Raw genomic sequence first — 19,508 nt, 5'->3', positions numbered from 1 at the left:
ATTATTTATTTAGTATTAAACTAGGATTTAACTCCCGCGCGTTGCGGCGGGGTTATCTTGGTTAGATGACAAGATCTGCATAACAATTTGGTTGATCCATAGGATGTGTGCAGCCATAACACCTTGGCAGCCTCATACATTTGCCTAGGTAGCAACCATTACACCTTTCCATGGTCTAATAAAGGGTTGTTAAACAAAAGTGGTGGCTGGTGACCAGCTAGATAAAGAGTTGCTTGTTGTTTATTATGCTTTTGTGATTGCTTTATAAGTGATTTCCATATACAAAATGCCTTTGGCATATATATACCAGTCACGTAACATAGCTTAACACAAATTCAACTACAACCATCACCTCACCAAACTACAAATGCCTATAATCAAATTATGGTGGCTTAGCCTAATAATTTTGCATTTTAATGTTGACACAAAGATTCCTTTTAGCTGCTCTTTTCGTCTCGCTAAAACTGGTTTAAAAAAAATCTAACGCTATAATTAACCCAGTCTCTCTTTTGAAGTCAAACTCTTGACTCTTCAATTACACAGAGAGGCTAAGACCATGGGGTATGGGGCGGGGGTTTGGGCGTGGGTTGGGGGAAAACACCCAAGCCACCACCCCGGGGGCTTGGGTTGGGGCGTGGGTTTGGGCGTGGCCCCATTGGTGTGGGTTTGAAGCCGGGCGTGGGGCGGGCTAGTAAGTGACATGGCAGGCTCTCAATGGCCAAACCCAACTCATGCCCCCAACCCAAGCCCCACCATACCCCATGGGCATGGATTTGAGTGGTGGGGGGGCTCCCATTCCACGTGTCAACAAATGCCCCAACCCAAGCCCCACCATACCCCACAGTCTAACAATTTCAAATAAACAAAAAAGCTACAAAGTAATGACTCTTTCCATAATTAGAAATCTAACACTTGGATTTCCCAGCACATTAATAAAAAAATATATTAAAAGTTGCCTCACAAATTTTGTTTTCTTATAAGAAAGAGCTGCATTAATCGTAATGTTTTGAAAATCACACAACTAAGTTTTCATTTCTTATAAACAGTTCACTATCAACATTAAAGTTAAGACTGATAATAAATCTTCTAGTTAATCCACCCCTGTTCCATTTGTTATGCTGCAGACAAAAGATCAAAGAGCTTTACCTAAACTATGAGAAGACATTGAGAAGTAATTGTGAGGTGAAGAAATCGCATTGCTAACATCATGATAAAAACAAAACAAAACTCTGAGACATTGCATCTTTGAAAGATTCTTTAGCTTCGCCAGCCTTCCCTGAAGTTGTACCATACGCATCTTGTGCTTTATTTTTTACCTTCCACCATCGCTCCGACCGTCGTCGCTTTGAGTTCAGAACCCTTTTTGTGTCCATTCGAATTTTCTGATCCACTTTATTTTTACCTTCCACCGTCGCTCCGACCACTCGTTTCTTTGGCATTTTGGGCCACATTTGAACCAATGCGCATTGCTTTACCAGTCCCCTCGGTCAAAGAATCATATGCACAACTCCCTTTCTCTTCAGATGTTTCTTCAACCACCCTAGCAAAAGCTTGAGCCTTTCTCATGGCCTCATGTGCTAGTTCAGTGATATATGCATATGCTTCACATGCTTTCGTGTTACCATCTTCTTTAGCATCACCAGCCATGCCTACCACCTGACCCACCTTAGATGCCAAGCTTCACACTTCACTTGTCTTCTCAAAAACATACTTAGAAGATCCTGAAGCAAAACAGGTATAATTACATTATGAATATATTATAAGAGAACAATTTTTTTTTGTGCATGTGCTTCCTGATGCAGCTTCACAAAAATCACACAATCAGCATGCTGCTTCCAATTTATTAATTACTATATATGGTTAATAAGTTGTGTTATTATATATACCTTGAACATGATAAGCACTTCCACCATTTTCAGCACTGCTATTATTTGACTCCACTATTCGGTTTATTATATCCCGTAGCGTCTTATTGAGTAAAAAATCATCTGGTAGCACATTTGTTGTACGGTAGACATAGACTGATTTATTGATCATGGGTCTCATATACATGTTAGCATAATTGAGGTAAAAAATTAAAGAATATAGTTTTATCATGACAAAAATAAAGAATTAAGGCTTAAACACATACAATTTAAGGGCCAAAAAAGTTGCATTTATCATAGAAACTTTTGAAACAACATTTGCTTGTTTGAACATCTTTCATCACCTCTATGCGTAAAGAGCAGTGAAGAGGATGGGAGATCACCAATTGTGCAAGTAGACGACATACCTTCAATCTCCTTCTCATAAGCATACCTGTTATAACAAATTTATATAAGATAATTAGTTTATACACAAAAATATTACAAAACATGTGGAAAAGTGTAGCATGGGATGTAAAAGCGAACAACATAATCATTCGGTTTAAAACTGCCACTGCACCATTGCGTAATGCATATGGACCATCTAGCGTAGCCATAAACATAGATTTTGGAATGCCAGTTGGAGGTTTCACTTTCTTGATATCAAAAACATCTCTACGCCTTGTATACCTAACGACGTACTCATATGCACATACGTCATACACATATCAGTACCCAAGTCGTTGAAGTGTCAACATAATTGTATCTACTCTTGTATACCCAACCTATATCAATCAGTATCCAAGTATAGCTACAATAATAGAATTAGACTGCTTGGTGTGGGGGACGTCCCTGGGCTGGTCTAGTGCGACGACGGGGCTGCACATCCCCCCCCCCCCCCGCCCCCGCGTTCTCTCCGTCTCCCCCTAGACGTCGATGCCAAGCCACTTCTCTCTTTCTTCTTTACACTAACACACACATACTCACACACACACACACACACACATATATATATATATATATATATATATATATATATATATATATATATATATATATATATATATATATATATATATATATATATATTGAGGCCCATCCCCACTGTAACACCCCCAAAATCCCACTATGCGGAAATCCCGCGAGGCGTGTTACGCATCAGAGTTCGAGCCACCAATCACATTGAACCAATAGTAAATACTTAAATAAAATATAATATCAAATCCCAAAGTATTGTGTAGCGGAAGCATTTAATAAATCGTCTAGCAATTGTTTCATAATAATAATTAAACCAATGTAATATGTGTAAGTTAACCCATGAGTCTCGATCCATGACCACTCCAGCATCCCCAGATCGCAAGTCCATATTCCAAGTGCTAATGACCTACAAGCATGCAAACAAGTGTGTCAGACTACGCTGGTGAGTTCAAGGTTTGTACGTGAGTTGTGTTACCAGATATACGTTAATACGATTCACTGTTGTGTTACGTTGTTGCTCATGTTAGATTACCCTAGGGACGACGCCCTTACGTAACCGAGGAGTGTGCCTCTTAGCAACCCACTATGTTGTTCAGTTAGTTACCCTAGGGAAACCGCCCTTACGTAACCGAGGAGTGTGCCTCTAAACAACCATAGTGAAACCCAGATAATTAGTACCTAATAGCGCTATCAACTAATTACCCCCATTGCCCTCCAGGCAATAACCAAAACCGATTAAGTTGTTTACCCAATGTTTCCCGTCCAATGTTTACCAGTTGTCCCAAACCACCGGGACGCATGCTTGAGAAAATGCAATGAACTCACCTGGGGTTGCTCGGTATGATTCACACAGTTCAATTAAGTTATAGTGCGATTAACCACGTCCTACCACAGTTATCATACCAATCAGATTCGTATTCAAGTATTGCACATAGGTTCTACACGTATTATACAGGTTGTACAAGTATTCATCATCGTATAGGTATCAGCGTAACCAGTTACATAACAAGCATAGTCCAAGTGTTCAGCCCAATCAGTTGGGCTCGTAATAGTGTGCAGGCCCAATAACAAAGTGTACGTGTAATAAGGGCCTCGAGTCGAGACCGGAGGTCTCGGGTCGCAACGAAGGAAGTTTCGAGTCATATTGGTGTTGAGATTTCGAGTCGCAACCAAAGGAGGTTACGAGTCGCAACGGGACTCGCAACTGTGGTTTCGGCTTGTCATGGTCCGGTTTCGAGTCGCATCCTGACTCGCAACCGTAGTCTCGGCTCGTGCGGTTTGTGTGGTCTCGAGTCGCAACGGGACTCGCAATCACGGTTTCGACTCGCAACCGTGTTAAGTCTATCAAATTTGTAATCACTTTCCTGATTTCATGCACATGATTTCCGTGATATCAGCTAAACATATTCGGCAGTTTCACAATCAGATCAAACACGATTTCAAACAGTTTCATTCGTATTCATATCATTATCAAGAACAGTTAATTCATCATCAACTAATCAAACTATCGGTTCATCAAACTAGCCGATTCTACACTAGCATGCAACCTAGTCATGTGTATAACAAATCTGTGAGCATGTTATATAACAAATCCATTAGGTTATATGATCAATATTCAATTCTATTCACAAGAACATAACCATCTAGTATAATCATCATGTAACATCCAAAGGTGTGATATGCTAACCGAGAACACTAAAAATCATGAACCAAGCAATAGTGATATACTAACCGAGAGTGTGAAGTGATTAACTAGATCGCGATATGAGCCGAGATCCTAAGAACTTCGATGTTGATGTGTTGCCGTTGGGTTCCAAGGGAAAACGAGAGGGAGAGAGTTCTTTAGGGTTTGTGTGTGTTTGTGTTATTGTAACAATGAGAGAACAAAACCCCCCCATAGTGTTTACATGTTTAAGAAACGTGGGCCGACCCCTACTTGGGCCGTCCCCAAGGTCTCGAGTCCAACCGCATGGACCGAATGGGTTGTGTAGGCAAGTGGGTTGGAGTTTGGTCCGTTTATATCCGATGCACAATGTCACAAAAATCATAATCACATAACATTCAAGTTCACACAATCAGTTCAAATATTCACATAAGGTTCAAGCGAGTTATACTAGGTTAGGTTCAAGATACGAGTTGTCACACCCACACCCTAGGCCCATCCTCTTTAGGCTCATACTCACACCCGCTTACGTGGACGCCTAGTGACGGATCATCCTTTGAGGGCCACCCTCCTCCACACCCCATAGTCTTATAGGATTACTCATCCCCAATATTAGATAAATAGGCACCCCTGCCTGCTCAACTTATGTTTCTTTATGGATTAGCACCTACAATATTAACAACCATAATGTTCATGACTAACCAACTCTAATTAAGTAACCCAACAACATGAGAAGAGCGAATCCATATGGTCATCACTACTTCCAATTCCCAAGTTTTCGTTAATACAAAATAAAAAACTCATGCCGCATACAAAAGTGACATAATAATATAACCAACATATTACATACTGCATTCATCAATGAAACAGGAAGAAGCCTCAATCGCTACTGCTAGTACACGAAATCTGGCAAACGAAGAACAATAGACCAATAACCTCACCTGCATGCAATAAATAAATGCAGTATCAACCCGAAAACCAAACGTACAACCAGCCCCAACATGAAACGCCGTACATGCCCTACGTATAACTCGTGAATGCATCTTTATGTTGCTAATTCGTATTATTTAAATTAATTTTTTGATGAAGTTTCTGTTTCAGGTTAAGAGATTGAGTGAGGAAAAGGTGAGACCGTTGTTGCTGCCATTGGAAGCCGTCATCGTACCTCCAAGCGTCCTCGTCGGTGCCCTCTAATTGGAAACCCTAACAAATCACCAAGCCACCACCTGAACCATGAACACCACTGCTACAACTTCGCTATCTCCATAACTTCCCTCATCAAATTAGGGTTTCAAACTTCTCTTGAAAGCCCAAAATCCCAGCTGAGAGAGAGATTTGTGAGGAAAAAAAAAGCAGGGGAAAGATGAAATTGAATGTATGAGAAAACCTAGAAGTCTTTTAGTCGGTGAAGGACACGTAGGAGGACAGATGTCTTAGAAAAATAAAAGTACAACAAACAATCAAAACAATACAACTCACTAATGCACAAAAAACCTTTAATGCTGAAAGTACTACCACCTATTGCAAATTTATAATATATAATAAATAATATTATCGTTAGTTTTAATATATCATAATATCTTAACTAAAATATTATATTGGATAATAACTAAAATTTGATAATATCGCACATATATTTTAACTTAATTTTATCATAAGGTATAGTTAATAAAATGAATATTTTTAATTATAAAAAATAAGTATTTATAATTTATAATTAAGTTAGAGATAATTAAGTAGGAGAGAGTAGTGGGAAAATAAAAACTAGATAGTTCCAATGAATGACACGTGTTCACTATAGTTTTCTTTTATAGTATAGATAGATTAAGCCATATTTGATTGAATAAATGAATATCATTACCTAGCGTAGTGTTTGATATACAAAAAAAAAATAGCGTTTATATAGAAAGTGACTAAATTTATTTTCAATAAAAAACTTTTTTTTAATTTTAGAAGTTCAACGACTCTTTTAAACCAACCAACCAACGATCGCCACATGTACAGGCCAAATGCCCCACGTCGTGTGAGAATCCCCCCGCCACCCCACGTGGCGGTGTTCCAGGCGTGGAGGGGGTTCCACGCGGCCTCCACGTTTTGACTCCATGCAGTCTAACAAAGGATTCCGATTAATTCCATATGACACTCTTTCTTTCGGTCTCACAATTTTACTTATATTTTATTAATTTTTTTATCCATATCCCTATTATTATTATTTATTATAAAATCCTCTCACATATATATATATATATATATATAGGGTGGGGTTCTAGAGTGAACACTAGTGTATTTGCGAACTGAGTGAACAAATCCTGGCCATTGATCTACACACGTGTATGGCCAGGATCTCATTATCAAATCGTAAAATACACTAGTGTATTTCAACATCAAATCCTGGTCATTGATCTACACACGTGTATGGCCAGGATTAGTTTACTCAGTTCGTAAGCTACACTAGTGTTCACTCTTGAACCTAATCCTACATATATATATATATATATATGTATATATATATATATGGTTAGGGTAAATTTTACCAAAAATCCTAAAAAAATAAACTTTAATGAAAAACTTCGTTTCCTTCAAAAACTTTAATTAAGCTGGCCCACAACTGTTTTGTTGACGTAACATCCCTAAAGCTTACTGAAATGTCAGGACCCAGGGCCATGGTTAGGTAGGATAAGGCCTTATCACCTTCTTTTACATTTTCGAAGTCTTCATAACTGTACATCTCCACTGGTTACTTCAGCTTAGTCTCAGGATCATCCTGAGTAGTATATGTGATCACACGTGGACCCCTGAGAATGCATCTCTAGACATTGGGTTCTTTGGCCTTCACATAGTGGTTAAACCTGAATCTCCATTCCAAATAGTCATCAGTCGAGGAATTCTAATAGAAGTTCCAATGATGGAATCCAATTCTGTTTGAAGGTTTGCAGTAGTAGCAACAACGAGAGTAGCATTGGTCAAGTCTGTGGGATTCATGATTGTCACACACCGATATTTCCACGTATTACTGGTGGGCCCGGTGGGGAGTATCGTGACGTAGTTGATATCATCATAGTTAATAATCACAGTTTAAATGCACAGCGGAAGTCTAAAAGTAAATTATACAAACCGATTTTAAAGTAACATAAATATTACACAACGGATTGTAAGATGGATCCACAGGCGGATCAAAACAAAGAAGTATTGTTCAACAGACTTAAAGTGATAAAAGCTTGCAAAACTCTTTTTTTAATCACTCAGGAGTTCCACCCCATTTCGTTTAGTACCTGCACTTAACCTTTTTGAAAATACGTCAGTTTACACCGGTAAATACAATTAACTGACTCTTTTTGAAAAGTATTTATAAAATTGGTTTGAATGCACAAGGCATAAAATCTTTTATAACTTGGGACAATTATTTAAAAATAATCTTGTATACAGATTTATATGTTTGTCGTCCATTCAGGACCCGGTTAGAAGAGCCGGATTAGATTAATTGACACACCACAAGTATAAGCCCACAAGGGATGTGAGATACCGTTTATACATACGCAACTGTCAGGTGTATGCCTACACCCCGTGCTTAAGCTGTGGACATTTCTAATAAATGAGCCGAGGATATCCAGGACATGGTCATTAACCCCTCAAAGGCAATACATCAAACAAAACAGATTAAAACGGGTTATGTGAATGTATTAATCACAATCCGATTTAAATAACTACATACCCGACCAAGCGGTAGTATTATAATACCGTATTCCAAGCCCGTATAACGGAAAATAAGTTAAAAGTATTTACCTGAGCAATATATTGTTTTAATCTCAGCCGTATAACAATCAGCAAGTGCAAATAGCTTTTACTGGGCTCCTAGATCTGGAATGAAGGTTTTAATAACCTATTAGATTCCTAACGGGTCTTACTTAAGTTAAAACTTAGACCGGTTAGTTTTAATGAAAGGCTTACGGTTCAAAACGCAAGATTAAGCAAAGACCGGATTAGAATGTGATTTAGACCCGAAAAGTATGAAGACTTGTGTAATATGGGTAAACTAAACACATTCTGGATTTTGAAGTGAAAATGATAAGGTTTGACCCGATTCAGTTAATTTATGCAAACTAGTTACATAAACCGTACCGAACGCGAATATGCATAACAGGTAACCAAATAAGTCATATACAGGTTCCACAAGTTAATATGCTCAACATATGTTATGATATCAGTAGGATATCTTCCATTATGCCCAAAACGAATTTAAAATCAAATTAAGCCCCGAAAGGGTATTTTGGTCATTTTAAAGTTGATAAAGGAGGTTAAATAGCAATCTGAGGTTCTGGTCTAAAATAACTAGTAAAAATATTTGTTTTAATAAGTTATATCAGTAAGATATTATATATATGGGAAATTTATCATTTATGGCCAAACTATGCATCGTAGGGGCATTTTGGTCATTTCACATTTCTTAAAAGGGCCAAATTTGGAAATCTGAGTTCAAAACTTTTACTTACTGTTAAAGTATAAAAATTTATTCATAACATCAGTAGGTAACAAGTCTTAGGTGCTAAATATGGTTTTAAACCATACTATGCGCCTAAATCGCATAAAAGTCGGTATTTGACGATATTTGGGTTGAATAAGGAAATCTGATATTTTGATCAGCCTCTACTATTTAAAATAATTTATTTGATGTATAAAATCAGTAGAAAAGATTTGATATGTAAAGGACGTGTAAAACTCATTTTATTAGCAAAAAGGGCATAACCATCAATTACCGAGTCAATGCAAGAACCCTATGTTATGATCAGTTTAAAATTTAACAAAAATTTCCAAAAATCCCTAAATATTATATAATAACAGTGGGTAGGAAGTTTGGTGTCAAACTTTGGGTTTAAATCAGTTTTATGCCAAAAATGCCGTTTAATTAATAAAAAGCTTGCATTTTACGATATCGCGCATAACTTCTATTTTAGACCACAAACTGATGTCAAACTTTTAGGACATACTTAAATATTAGTAATAAAGGTTTTTATCCTCTCACATTTTCAAAAATCTCGTTTATTATCAAAAGGTCATAATGGTCAACTTTTAAGCATTTAACGGAAACATGCAATGAACTAGGATTTCTATGGAACCAAGTTGTATAACCTCAGAGGGTTATACTAACCTATAATATGGTCCTAAAGGAACCCTAAGGCATATCTAAAACAAGCTAAATCGGGTCATAACTGAAAGTCAAAGGAAAAGTCTACTTTTGCAACTTTTGGTTCCGAACCGAGCCTAAACTCAGAATTGTCGGGTTGAACATGCTTAGACATGTTCTTATACTAATTACCAAGTTATTTTAATGTTAAAACATGTTCCATAACCTCTGCATTGTTAGTTATGAATTTATTTGCAAAAATTGATTCTAATGACTTTTTATTAATAAGTTTGACCCGACAATTGACCAAGTAAAAGTGATAATCAGTAGGTGCCCTTTTTAGGGTTTATTACCTACATAATTACCAACTCATAGCCACTTTCAATTCGAATAATGGCTGGACCGTCTGTGATTAATCACAAAGTCAAAGCTTAATTACGATAACTTTGACTTACGGTCATTAAACTAATAAAACTTGAACTTAGGGAGCTAAGAACACTTACTAGGGTACTTAGCACGAAATATGAACTGAGGAAAGCTTCCTAGAGCTCCAAGGGACTCTAGAGAATGAGTTGTGAAGAAATTTCTCAAGTGTGCAAATGAACAAGTGAAAACAAGAGCTTTATATAGGAAGTTTGAGTTTCCAAGATCAATGCATATGTCCCTATGTTCTCAGATGTTCCCAGGTGTCCCTAGTGCATGAAAAACCATTGGCACAGTCCCTGGTATCGAAATTTAGCATGCAAAGGCGGTGGAACTGGCTGAACATGCAGCTGTCCTTATCTACTGTTGCTGGCACTGCTTACGCGGGCCGCGTAAGACTCAGAGAGAGTCTACGCGGGCCGCGACACTCCCTCTTGACCGGATAACATCTTTTAAACTTTGCAGTTTTGGTCCCTGGTCTAATATAAGTTTATTTAACTTTCGTTTATTGCACTTATGACCCCCGTAGTTAACTTTTAAGGGCCTTGGGTCTCAAACTAACTCCGTTAAGCTCCCGGTTAGTCGTACGATCACCCGAAAAGTCTTGTTTTCTTCGAAACTTCCACAAAATAATATCCGATATTCTTGAGAGCAAAATATATAATTATTACAATGTTTTTGGGTTCGTTAAAAGGTCACTCAGAGGTAACATTTAACATGTTGACACTTTGAACCCCTATTTTCTTAAGATCCTTAATTTAAACACAAACGACTTTCTATGTTCGTCAATTTATTCGTTGAAGAATACGAATGTCATGTGAGGTCAATCAGAGGCACAAGAATGGCATGTTGAAACTTTGGATCCCTTTACTTACATATTTACATTGTTTGACAATTTTAGTCCCTCCAGATCAATCTATTACACGTTTAAAGTCCATGACACGTGTCTTTATTATATTGGTCATGATTTTACGAGGTGTTACATCCTCACCCCCTTAAAAGAAATCTCGACCTTGAGATTTACTGAAATAAATGAGGGTACTTCTGTTTCATTGTGGATTCAACCTCCCACGTGTATTCTGGGCCTCTACGGGCATCCCATTTTACCTTCACGACCGGCACATGCTTCTTTCGAAGCTTCTTAACCTGTCGATCCTCGATCGACAAAGGTCTTTCAACGAACTGCAATCTCTCATCTATCTGCACATCCTTATGCGACATTGCTAGCGACTCATCGGCTAGGCATTTCTTTAAGTTGCAGATGTGGAATACATTATGTATCCCACTAAGCTCTTGTGGCAGATTTAACTTGTAAGCTACAGTTTCGACACATTCGATGATCTCGAATGGTCCTATGTACCTTGGGCTGAGCTTGTCCTTTTGGCCAAAACGCATCACCGCTTTCCAAGATGATACTTTAAGTAGTACTTTATCACCTACCTCGAATTTCAGAGGTTTACGCCTTTTATCCGCGTAACTTTTCTGCCTATCCCTGGCAGCTTTGAGACGATCGTGGATCTGAACAATCTTATCTGTCATCTCCAGGACTATATCGGGTCCTGATAGTTGGACATCTCCAACTTCCGCCCAACAAACTGGCATCCTACACTTTCTTCCGTACAAAGCTTCGAAAGGTGATGCTTGAATACTCGAATGATAGCTATTTTTGTACGAAAATTCAATCAATGGAAGATGATCATCCCAACTTCCTCCTAAATCAATAACACAAGCTCGTAGCATATCCTCGAGTGTTTAAATTGTGTGCTCGCTTTGCCCATCCGTCTGAGGATGATATGCAGTGCTGAAGTTTAATCGAGTGCCTAAAGATTGCTGAAAGCTTTTCCAAAAATGTGATGTGTATCTTGTATCCCTATCAGAGATAATAGACACTGGCCCTCCATGGAGAGATACAATCTCATCCACGTACAGCTAAGCTAACTTGTCGGAGCTGTGCGTTTTTTAATCGGCAAGAAGTGAGCTGACTTGGTCAACCTGTCAACTATAACCCAAATGGTATCATTTCCACGCTTCGTCTTTGGTAACTTAGTGATAAAATCCATGGTTACCATTTCCCATTTCCATGTGGGAAGTTTAGGCTGTTGGAGCAAACCTGACAGCTTTTGATGCTCTGCCTTAACTTGTGCGCATGTCAGACATTTAGCTACATAAGTAGCTATAGATTTCTTCAAACCTATCCACCAATAATTTGCCTTTAAATCATGGTACATCTTATCACAACCAGGATGAACTGAGTATTTCGAACTATGGGCTTCTTGAAGAATTACATCCCTAAGTCCTCCATAGATTGGAACCCATATTCGTCCATTCAATCTTAGGATTCCATCCTTGCCATACGATAATTGTTCAGCAGTTACACCCAACTTCTCATTCGGATAGTTAGCTTCTAATACAGTTTCATTTTGAGCGGCTAACAACCTTTCATTCAAGCTATTCTTTAACTCAATGCTCTTGGCATTGATTCTAATAGGCTTAACCCTTTCTTTTCTACTCGAGGCATCGGAGACTACATTCGCTTTGCCTGGATGATATCTGATTTCACAATCATAATCATTCAGTGTTTCCATCCATCGACGTTGTCTCATATTAAGATCTTTTTGATTGAACAGATGTTGAATGCTCTTATGACCAGAATAGATCACACACTTAGTCCCATAAAGGTAATGCCTCCATAGCTTCAGTGCAAATACAACGGCACCCAACTCCAAATAGTGGGTGGTGTAATTCTTCTCATGTACCTTTAATTGACGTGAAGCATAGGCAATAACCTTGCCTTTCTACATAAGCAAACATCACATACCTGTGTGCGAGGCGTCACAATAAACCACAAATTCTTCAATACCTTCTGGAAATGTCAACACAGGTGCATTGCTCAACTTCTGTTTAAGAATATCAAAGGATTCTTGTTGCTTGGGACTCCAGTCAAACTTGACATTCTTGCGGGTCAGCGATGTCAGAGGTGCGGCAATCCTTGAAAAATTCTGAATGAAACGTCGATAGTATCCTGCTAGACCCAAGAAGCGCGTATCTCTGTAGGAGTCTTAGGCTCTTGCCAATTCATAATTGCTTCAATCTTAGCGGGATCCACCTGGATACCACGCTTACTCACCACATGTCCAAGAAATTGGACTTCACAAAGCCAAAACTCGCATTTTGAAAACTTGGCGTAGAGCTTCTCTTGCTGTAGAAGTTTAAGGATACACCGAAGATGTCTTTCATGATCAGCTTGACTCTTCGAGTAAATACGAATGTCATCAATGAAGACAATGACAAACTTGTCCAAGTATGGATTGCAATCGCGATTCATGAGATCCATGAACGCTGCAGGCGCATTAGTGAGCCCGAAAGGCATCACCAAGAACTCATAGTGACCATAACGAGTTCTGAATGCAGTCTTATGCACATCTTCATCTCTAACCTTCAGTTGATGGTAACCTGACCTTAGATCAATCTTTGAAAAATAACTTGCTCCTTGAAGCTGATCGAAAAGGTCATCGATCCTGGGTAACGGATATCTTTTCTTGATTGTAACCTTGTTTAGCTTGCGATAATCGATGCATAGACGCATCAAGCCATCCTTCTTCTTCACAAACAGAATCGGTGCTCCCCAAGGGGACGAGCTAGGACGAATAAATCCCTTTGCCAACAAATCATCCAACTGCGTTCTTAACTCTTTCATCTCAGTTGGTGCTAACCGATAAGGTGCTCTTGCAATTGGTGCTGCTCTAGGAATGATGTCAATTCTGAACTCCACTTGCCTATCTGGGGGTAAACCAGGTAGTTCTTCAGGGAATACTTCTGGATATTCAGAAATAACAGGGATGTCTTCAATCTTGGGCTTTGGTTCATCAATGGTTACCTGTGCCATATAAACGACACAACCTTTCTTCATACACCTCGATGCCTTAAGCATGGACACTTGCTTAGGTAACCTGTACTGAGTATCTCCTTGAATTGTAAGTGGTTCCCTATAAGGAGTCTTGATAACCACTTGCTTCTTATCACATACGATTTGGGCTTGGTTATGAGATAACCAATCCATGCCTATCACTATGTCGAATCCAGCTAGTTTCAACGGAAGCAAGGACAACGGAAAAGAGTGATTCCTAATGGATATAAAACATCCATCTAGAATGGTTGAGGTCGTCTCTATAGTACCATCGGCTAATTCTACTTCATACTTTATGCTTAGAGTTTTGACAGGCAGATTTAATAACTTACAAAATTTATTGTCCACAAAAGACTTGTCTGCACCCGAATCAAACAATACTCTAGCATAAACATCATTGATTAGAAAGGTACTTGTTATCACGTTGTCATTTTGCACAGCCTCCTGAGCGTTCATTTGAAAGACCTGAGCATTGGTCTTCTTAGCATCTTCAGGCTTCTTTGCAAACTTGAGGCAATAGGTCTTAATGTGCCCCTTCTCGTTGCAACCGTAAAAGGTTGCGTCCTTCATCTTTTTGCAATCCAATGTCTTATGATCCTAGGACTTGCAGATCCCACACGCAATAGACTTTGACTGTGACTACGATCTTGACTCGAGTCTACATTTCCCGAAATGATGTTTCTGGCAGGTCTTGCACTTGGGTTTCTCACCCGACTGATGGTTATCCTTTTTAAATCCGGAACTCTTCTTATGATCTGAGTTCCCTTTATGTTTCTTATCAGAACGGTGTGAGTTCTCCTCCTCACGTTTCCTCTTTCCCTCATTGGAATTCTTAAGCGATCTCTGCGTGACCGCATCGAGAGTAAGAGATAACGACAAATTAGCCACTGACCTAAATGTGGTAGGTCTAGATGCTTTCATACTTGCTTTAATTTTTGGAGCTAGAACTCCAATAAAACGAGTTATACGTTCGGTTCCGGGGTGACCAAGTAAGGAACTAATCGAGACATGGTGTTGAAACTGGTAAGGTACCCTTGACAATCCTAGTTCTTCATGACCAAGGTCAAGAAGTCAGTCTCAATTTTCTCAACTTCATGTTGAGGACAAAAATTTTCCTTGATTAAAGCAACAAATTGATCCCAAGTCAAGTTGTGCAATGGGATCGTCCCTCTAGCTTGGATTAGTGAACTCCACCAAGCTAGAGCTTCTCCTCTAAAAGATTGTGAAACAAACTTCACAATGTCTTGCTCTGCACATCCACTAATATCAACCACAGTATCCATCTCGTCGAGCCACGTCATACAATCGATGGCTCTTTTCTCCCCTGTGAAATCCCTTGGCTTGCAGGAGACAAAATACTTGTAAGAACAGGTCTTAACACATGGCTCTTGACTGAGCACAATCTTCTTAGATGGGACACTCCTTTGGTTTGATGAGTGATGAGAATCATTCTTATGAGAGGCGTGCGACTTAGATGGTGGCTTTGAATGAGCTACAGATAGGGTCTTGCTACGAGTACCACTAGATTCTTTGAACTGTCTGTCCATGGCTCGTGTGACCGCATTATCTATCATTGCTTGCAAATCTGCACCAGCCACATTAACTCTGGTGGTGTCATTATTCTCCCTCGGGTGACTGTTTACTGCATCTGATTCAGCCATGTAGCTTGATTGCTACATAAAACAATTGACAATATTTTATTAAGAGGTTACTATGGAATCATCATTTTTGATGGTTCATTAACCATGGTAACTATAAACCATTTGGTTTATTTATTTAGTATTTTCTTTTATAATTTATCCCTAGTTAATTCACAAAAGATATTTGTAACACCCCAAAACTTGTTTAGTATAATAATAAGTGAAAATAAACAAATAATTTAACATGGTAACGAATTATGACAAAAATGATAAGTTAGTTTATGAGAAAGCCTAAGTTGAACACTCTTTCTAAGTGGGAGGGTTCAATGTGTAAGTAATAAACTAAATGTTTTAGTTAATAAACAAAAATTAAAACCAAACACCCATATCTGGGTTCTGGTCGATCGAGCAAGAGAGCAGGGAAAGGGGGGTGAAACCCTAACTTCAAGAAATCAAGAATTAAAGCCAAATTCATAAGATAATCCAGTGCATGAGCCATCCTTTCGAAAATCTAACCCTAATTAGTGAAATGGTAAGTTTAATTTTCTGAATTTGATGATTTGTAGAATGAGGGGTTCAACCCATTCTCGAATTTTGTGTCTAAATGTGAGAAATCTGAGTTAGGGTTACCTTCTAGAACAAGAATCATGTTTGATTCTAGGTTGTTTGAAAGATTTTAGTAAAAACCCATTTTATGAAATTGTGATATGAAAAGGATGATCAAAGTGATTATAGATATGTGAAATCTTGAAGTATGGTGATGTTGTAATGCTTGAATTATAGAAAATTTATCTAGGATAAATAAAGATATGAACAAGGATCGGTTGTGGATGAACTAGTGGAAATTCATGCCTTGTAGGTTTGTAAATAATGCTTGTAATTATGATGAACACCAAGTGTTTGATGAAATGCTTAAAAGAATAACGTGTATAATTTGAAAGATGAATGAATGAGATGTTGGTGTACTAAATAAACGAATGAATGTGTGATTATAGGCGTGAAGGAAGAAGGTTCCAATACTAGGAAATCGGAAGGTTCACAAGATCGAGGTACGTTAGTATATGCCTTATTTCTATTATGTTGGCATATGTATAATAGTTTCAACTGTATTATGTTGATATGTTGAAATCGTGAAAATTGAAATCTATGATTGATTGGGAGTAAAATTAGATCCGTCATAAAAGGATGTTGAGAATGAATAAGATACGAAAGATAATGCATCATATCCGGTTCTTTCTAGTCGAACCGGGTATGGGAAGTTAAGTATGTAACGAATGAAAGTTTACTCAATCCGTCTAATCGGATTGAGGTGTAAGTGTATGTAAAGAATATATTCGTTCATCATGAATGGATCGAATGAAAGTTATAGTAACAATACCAATACCCGTCGTTAGCGGGTAGGTTAAGAAAAGAATGTTAGTCTCTACATTGAGACGAGTATGTAATGAACCGTCTAACGGTTGATAATGTGTTGAAAGATGTAAGGCCGCGATAGAAACTAATCAGGTTATTATTGGGTCGTGTTGGTATTGAAATGCTAACTTATTTGTTTATGTTGAATGTAGGTAAATCCTCATCTTAGGCGACTTGGCAATTTGGAGCGAGCATATGCACACAATATGACCAACAAGCGCTTCCGTTATTTTGTATAAATGTTTTGGGTCAAAAAGTTTGTTTGTATAGCCTTGTTAGTCGTTACACTTTTTAACATTTGATGTTATGTTTTTAGTCGTGTCTAGTCGAACGGGTTGTAGACTTACTTGTTTTGTTGATGGTTAAAACAGGGATATGCTCGTCTTATGGACGGTTCATGCCCAAATTTTGTTAAATTAGTGCACAAATGTTATTGACTTCATCATTTTAAATTATGAAAAGCTTGGACTCTTTTAAAAATTTTATGTTCTAGTGTCCTTTGGTCGTCATTTTATTAGATGCAGATACGGGCTTAACAATATTAGGGTGGCAGAAAAGGCCTAGTCACAAGGACATTTTAACTCATAAGCCTTGATCTCGTAAGATCGGGGCTTTAAGGTTTGAACACAGTTCTTGACAGGGAGTCGTAGACTACAACTATCTTTTGTCTTATTGGACAATAAATATGGCCCGCAGGCACATCATCACAAATGGATGTTTAAATAAAAATAGAGAAAAGGAATTGGAAGATTCCAATATAAGGATGACATATGTGATTTTATCGAATCACATTTGCCAGGAATGTTAACATGTTTTCAGATGTTAACAAGGATTTGAATCTTAAAAAGGTCTTACAATCTGGGCCATGTCTAAAATGACATATAGGATAGGTTATACCTTTAAGATTTTCTTTCAATATTTATTGGCAGATTAATTAAAAAGGAATGATATTTTGATTTATTTCAGAAAATATATTTGTACATATAATGACAAATGAAATTTAAATTTAAAAGATACCACAAATAAATGAAAAGAAGTACATATTTGCCCTAAACGGGACTTTTACATAAATAACTTGCCCATGCAAGAGCTAAACAAGAAAGACAGGCCCACGCAGGGACCAAGTACATAAATAAAAATGTCCACGTAGGGATTTGATTGAAAATTAAAATTACAAAACAAACTAAATAAGGAATTTCAATAATCCCTCTTCTTCTTCCCCTTGATCAGATCCGCCAAACCCTTAAGCAGACCCCGGCGGCTTCTACGCTCCTCCTGCACCTCTCGTTCCACCTGGTTCAACCTCTGAAGGATTTCCTGCTGCTGCGGAGGTTGGATCTATGGCGGCTGCGGCTGCTGCTGCGGTAGAGGTTGAGGAGGTGGTGGGTATTGATACCCATACACTAGGTCCCCAGTTGGGTACGTAGCTTGAAATAGTCCTTCAGGATGAAGAGCATTGTAGTTGGCCGCCTCAAGGTACAGGTCGACGGCAGGGGCATTGTAGTAGTTGTACCCCGGGTAGCCTGGTTGCTCAAAAGGGTTATACGCCGCTGCACCGGCGTATGAAGGAATTGGGTTATCATAACCCATTGGTGGTGGCGGTGCGACTGGAGCTGAGTCGACTTCTGAAACGGGGTTTGAAGGCCCACCCATCTGCGGGTCTTCATACAGTGGCGGGTAGTGACTGCAACTGGAGTGTTGGGGGTGCTGAAGTGGAAACCCCCTCGCATGGACATCCGTGCACCTGATCTTCTTCGCCTCGGTGGTTCTGGAGGCGGTTGCTGCTCTGGCGGCGGCGATGGAGTGACCGCCTCAAAATGTGGATCTTCTGAGGGGACCTGTTGGTGTGGTGATGAGTGGTGGCAAGGTGTGTACTCCCAATTATAATTGCTCCACCATTGGGCAAAAGAGTCAGGACCTCTATAAGGCGATCCATGGAAAGATGATCCGTCTGAAATCTCTGTGGGATGCGTGGGCGTCCCAGTTGGCGGCTCGGCAGGCTCTGGATCTGGATCCTCGTCCATATCCATATCCTGGGCTCCAGGAAAGTGGTCTTCTGGTCCCAATGGGTTATGGCCCATTGGTTCTTCACTCACGTTCTCTGGGTTGAACCGGCTCTGAAAGTATGGGGTCGGGTCCTGAAAAGCCCGGTGTGAACTCGACCGCTGCAATGGAAGTAAGGAGTGGTGAGAATCATTGGGCTCGTTTTCTGATTGTGGCCCAAAGGAGTGGTGATATGAGGGTGAAGAGCTAAGTGAGACAGAACGCCTCGCGGGTTCCAAATACGCTCTCCAGTCTTCTTGAGGACTAGAGTTCATGGTTGCTGAAGGAGTTCACCGGTGTGATGGCCCGACCTCGTGGTCATTAGGAGTAGTGATTGGCGCCTTGCCTCGTCCACCTCTTCTGAATCGTGGCGGCATTGTCCTATGTTCTTGTCAAAACAAATAAAAGGAACAAACAAAAAAAAAGCAATAAGATTAGAATTAGTCCTATGTCGTTAGTCTAGACTCGGAGGTCA

General features: G+C 39.0%; 1 protein-coding gene across 1 annotated transcript; it reads right to left on the bottom strand.

Moving 5' to 3' along the window:
- Positions 1-18,328: 18,328 nt before the first annotated feature.
- On the bottom strand, positions 18,329-19,308 carry LOC110880960 (leucine-rich repeat extensin-like protein 5). The gene is made up of 2 exons (XM_022129373.1): positions 18,735-19,308; positions 18,329-18,651 (listed from the first exon to the last, which is right to left on the bottom strand). The coding sequence occupies exons 1-2, from the start codon at positions 19,306-19,308 to the stop codon at positions 18,329-18,331; spliced, it is 897 nt and encodes a 298-aa protein (XP_021985065.1).
- Between the last annotated feature and the right edge of the window lie 200 nt (positions 19,309-19,508).

This window comes from Helianthus annuus, chromosome 10 (assembly GCF_002127325.2).
Source record: "Helianthus annuus cultivar XRQ/B chromosome 10, HanXRQr2.0-SUNRISE, whole genome shotgun sequence".
Taxonomy (NCBI): Eukaryota; Viridiplantae; Streptophyta; class Magnoliopsida; order Asterales; family Asteraceae; genus Helianthus; species Helianthus annuus.
This window is presented reverse-complemented; position numbering and strand designations above follow the sequence as displayed.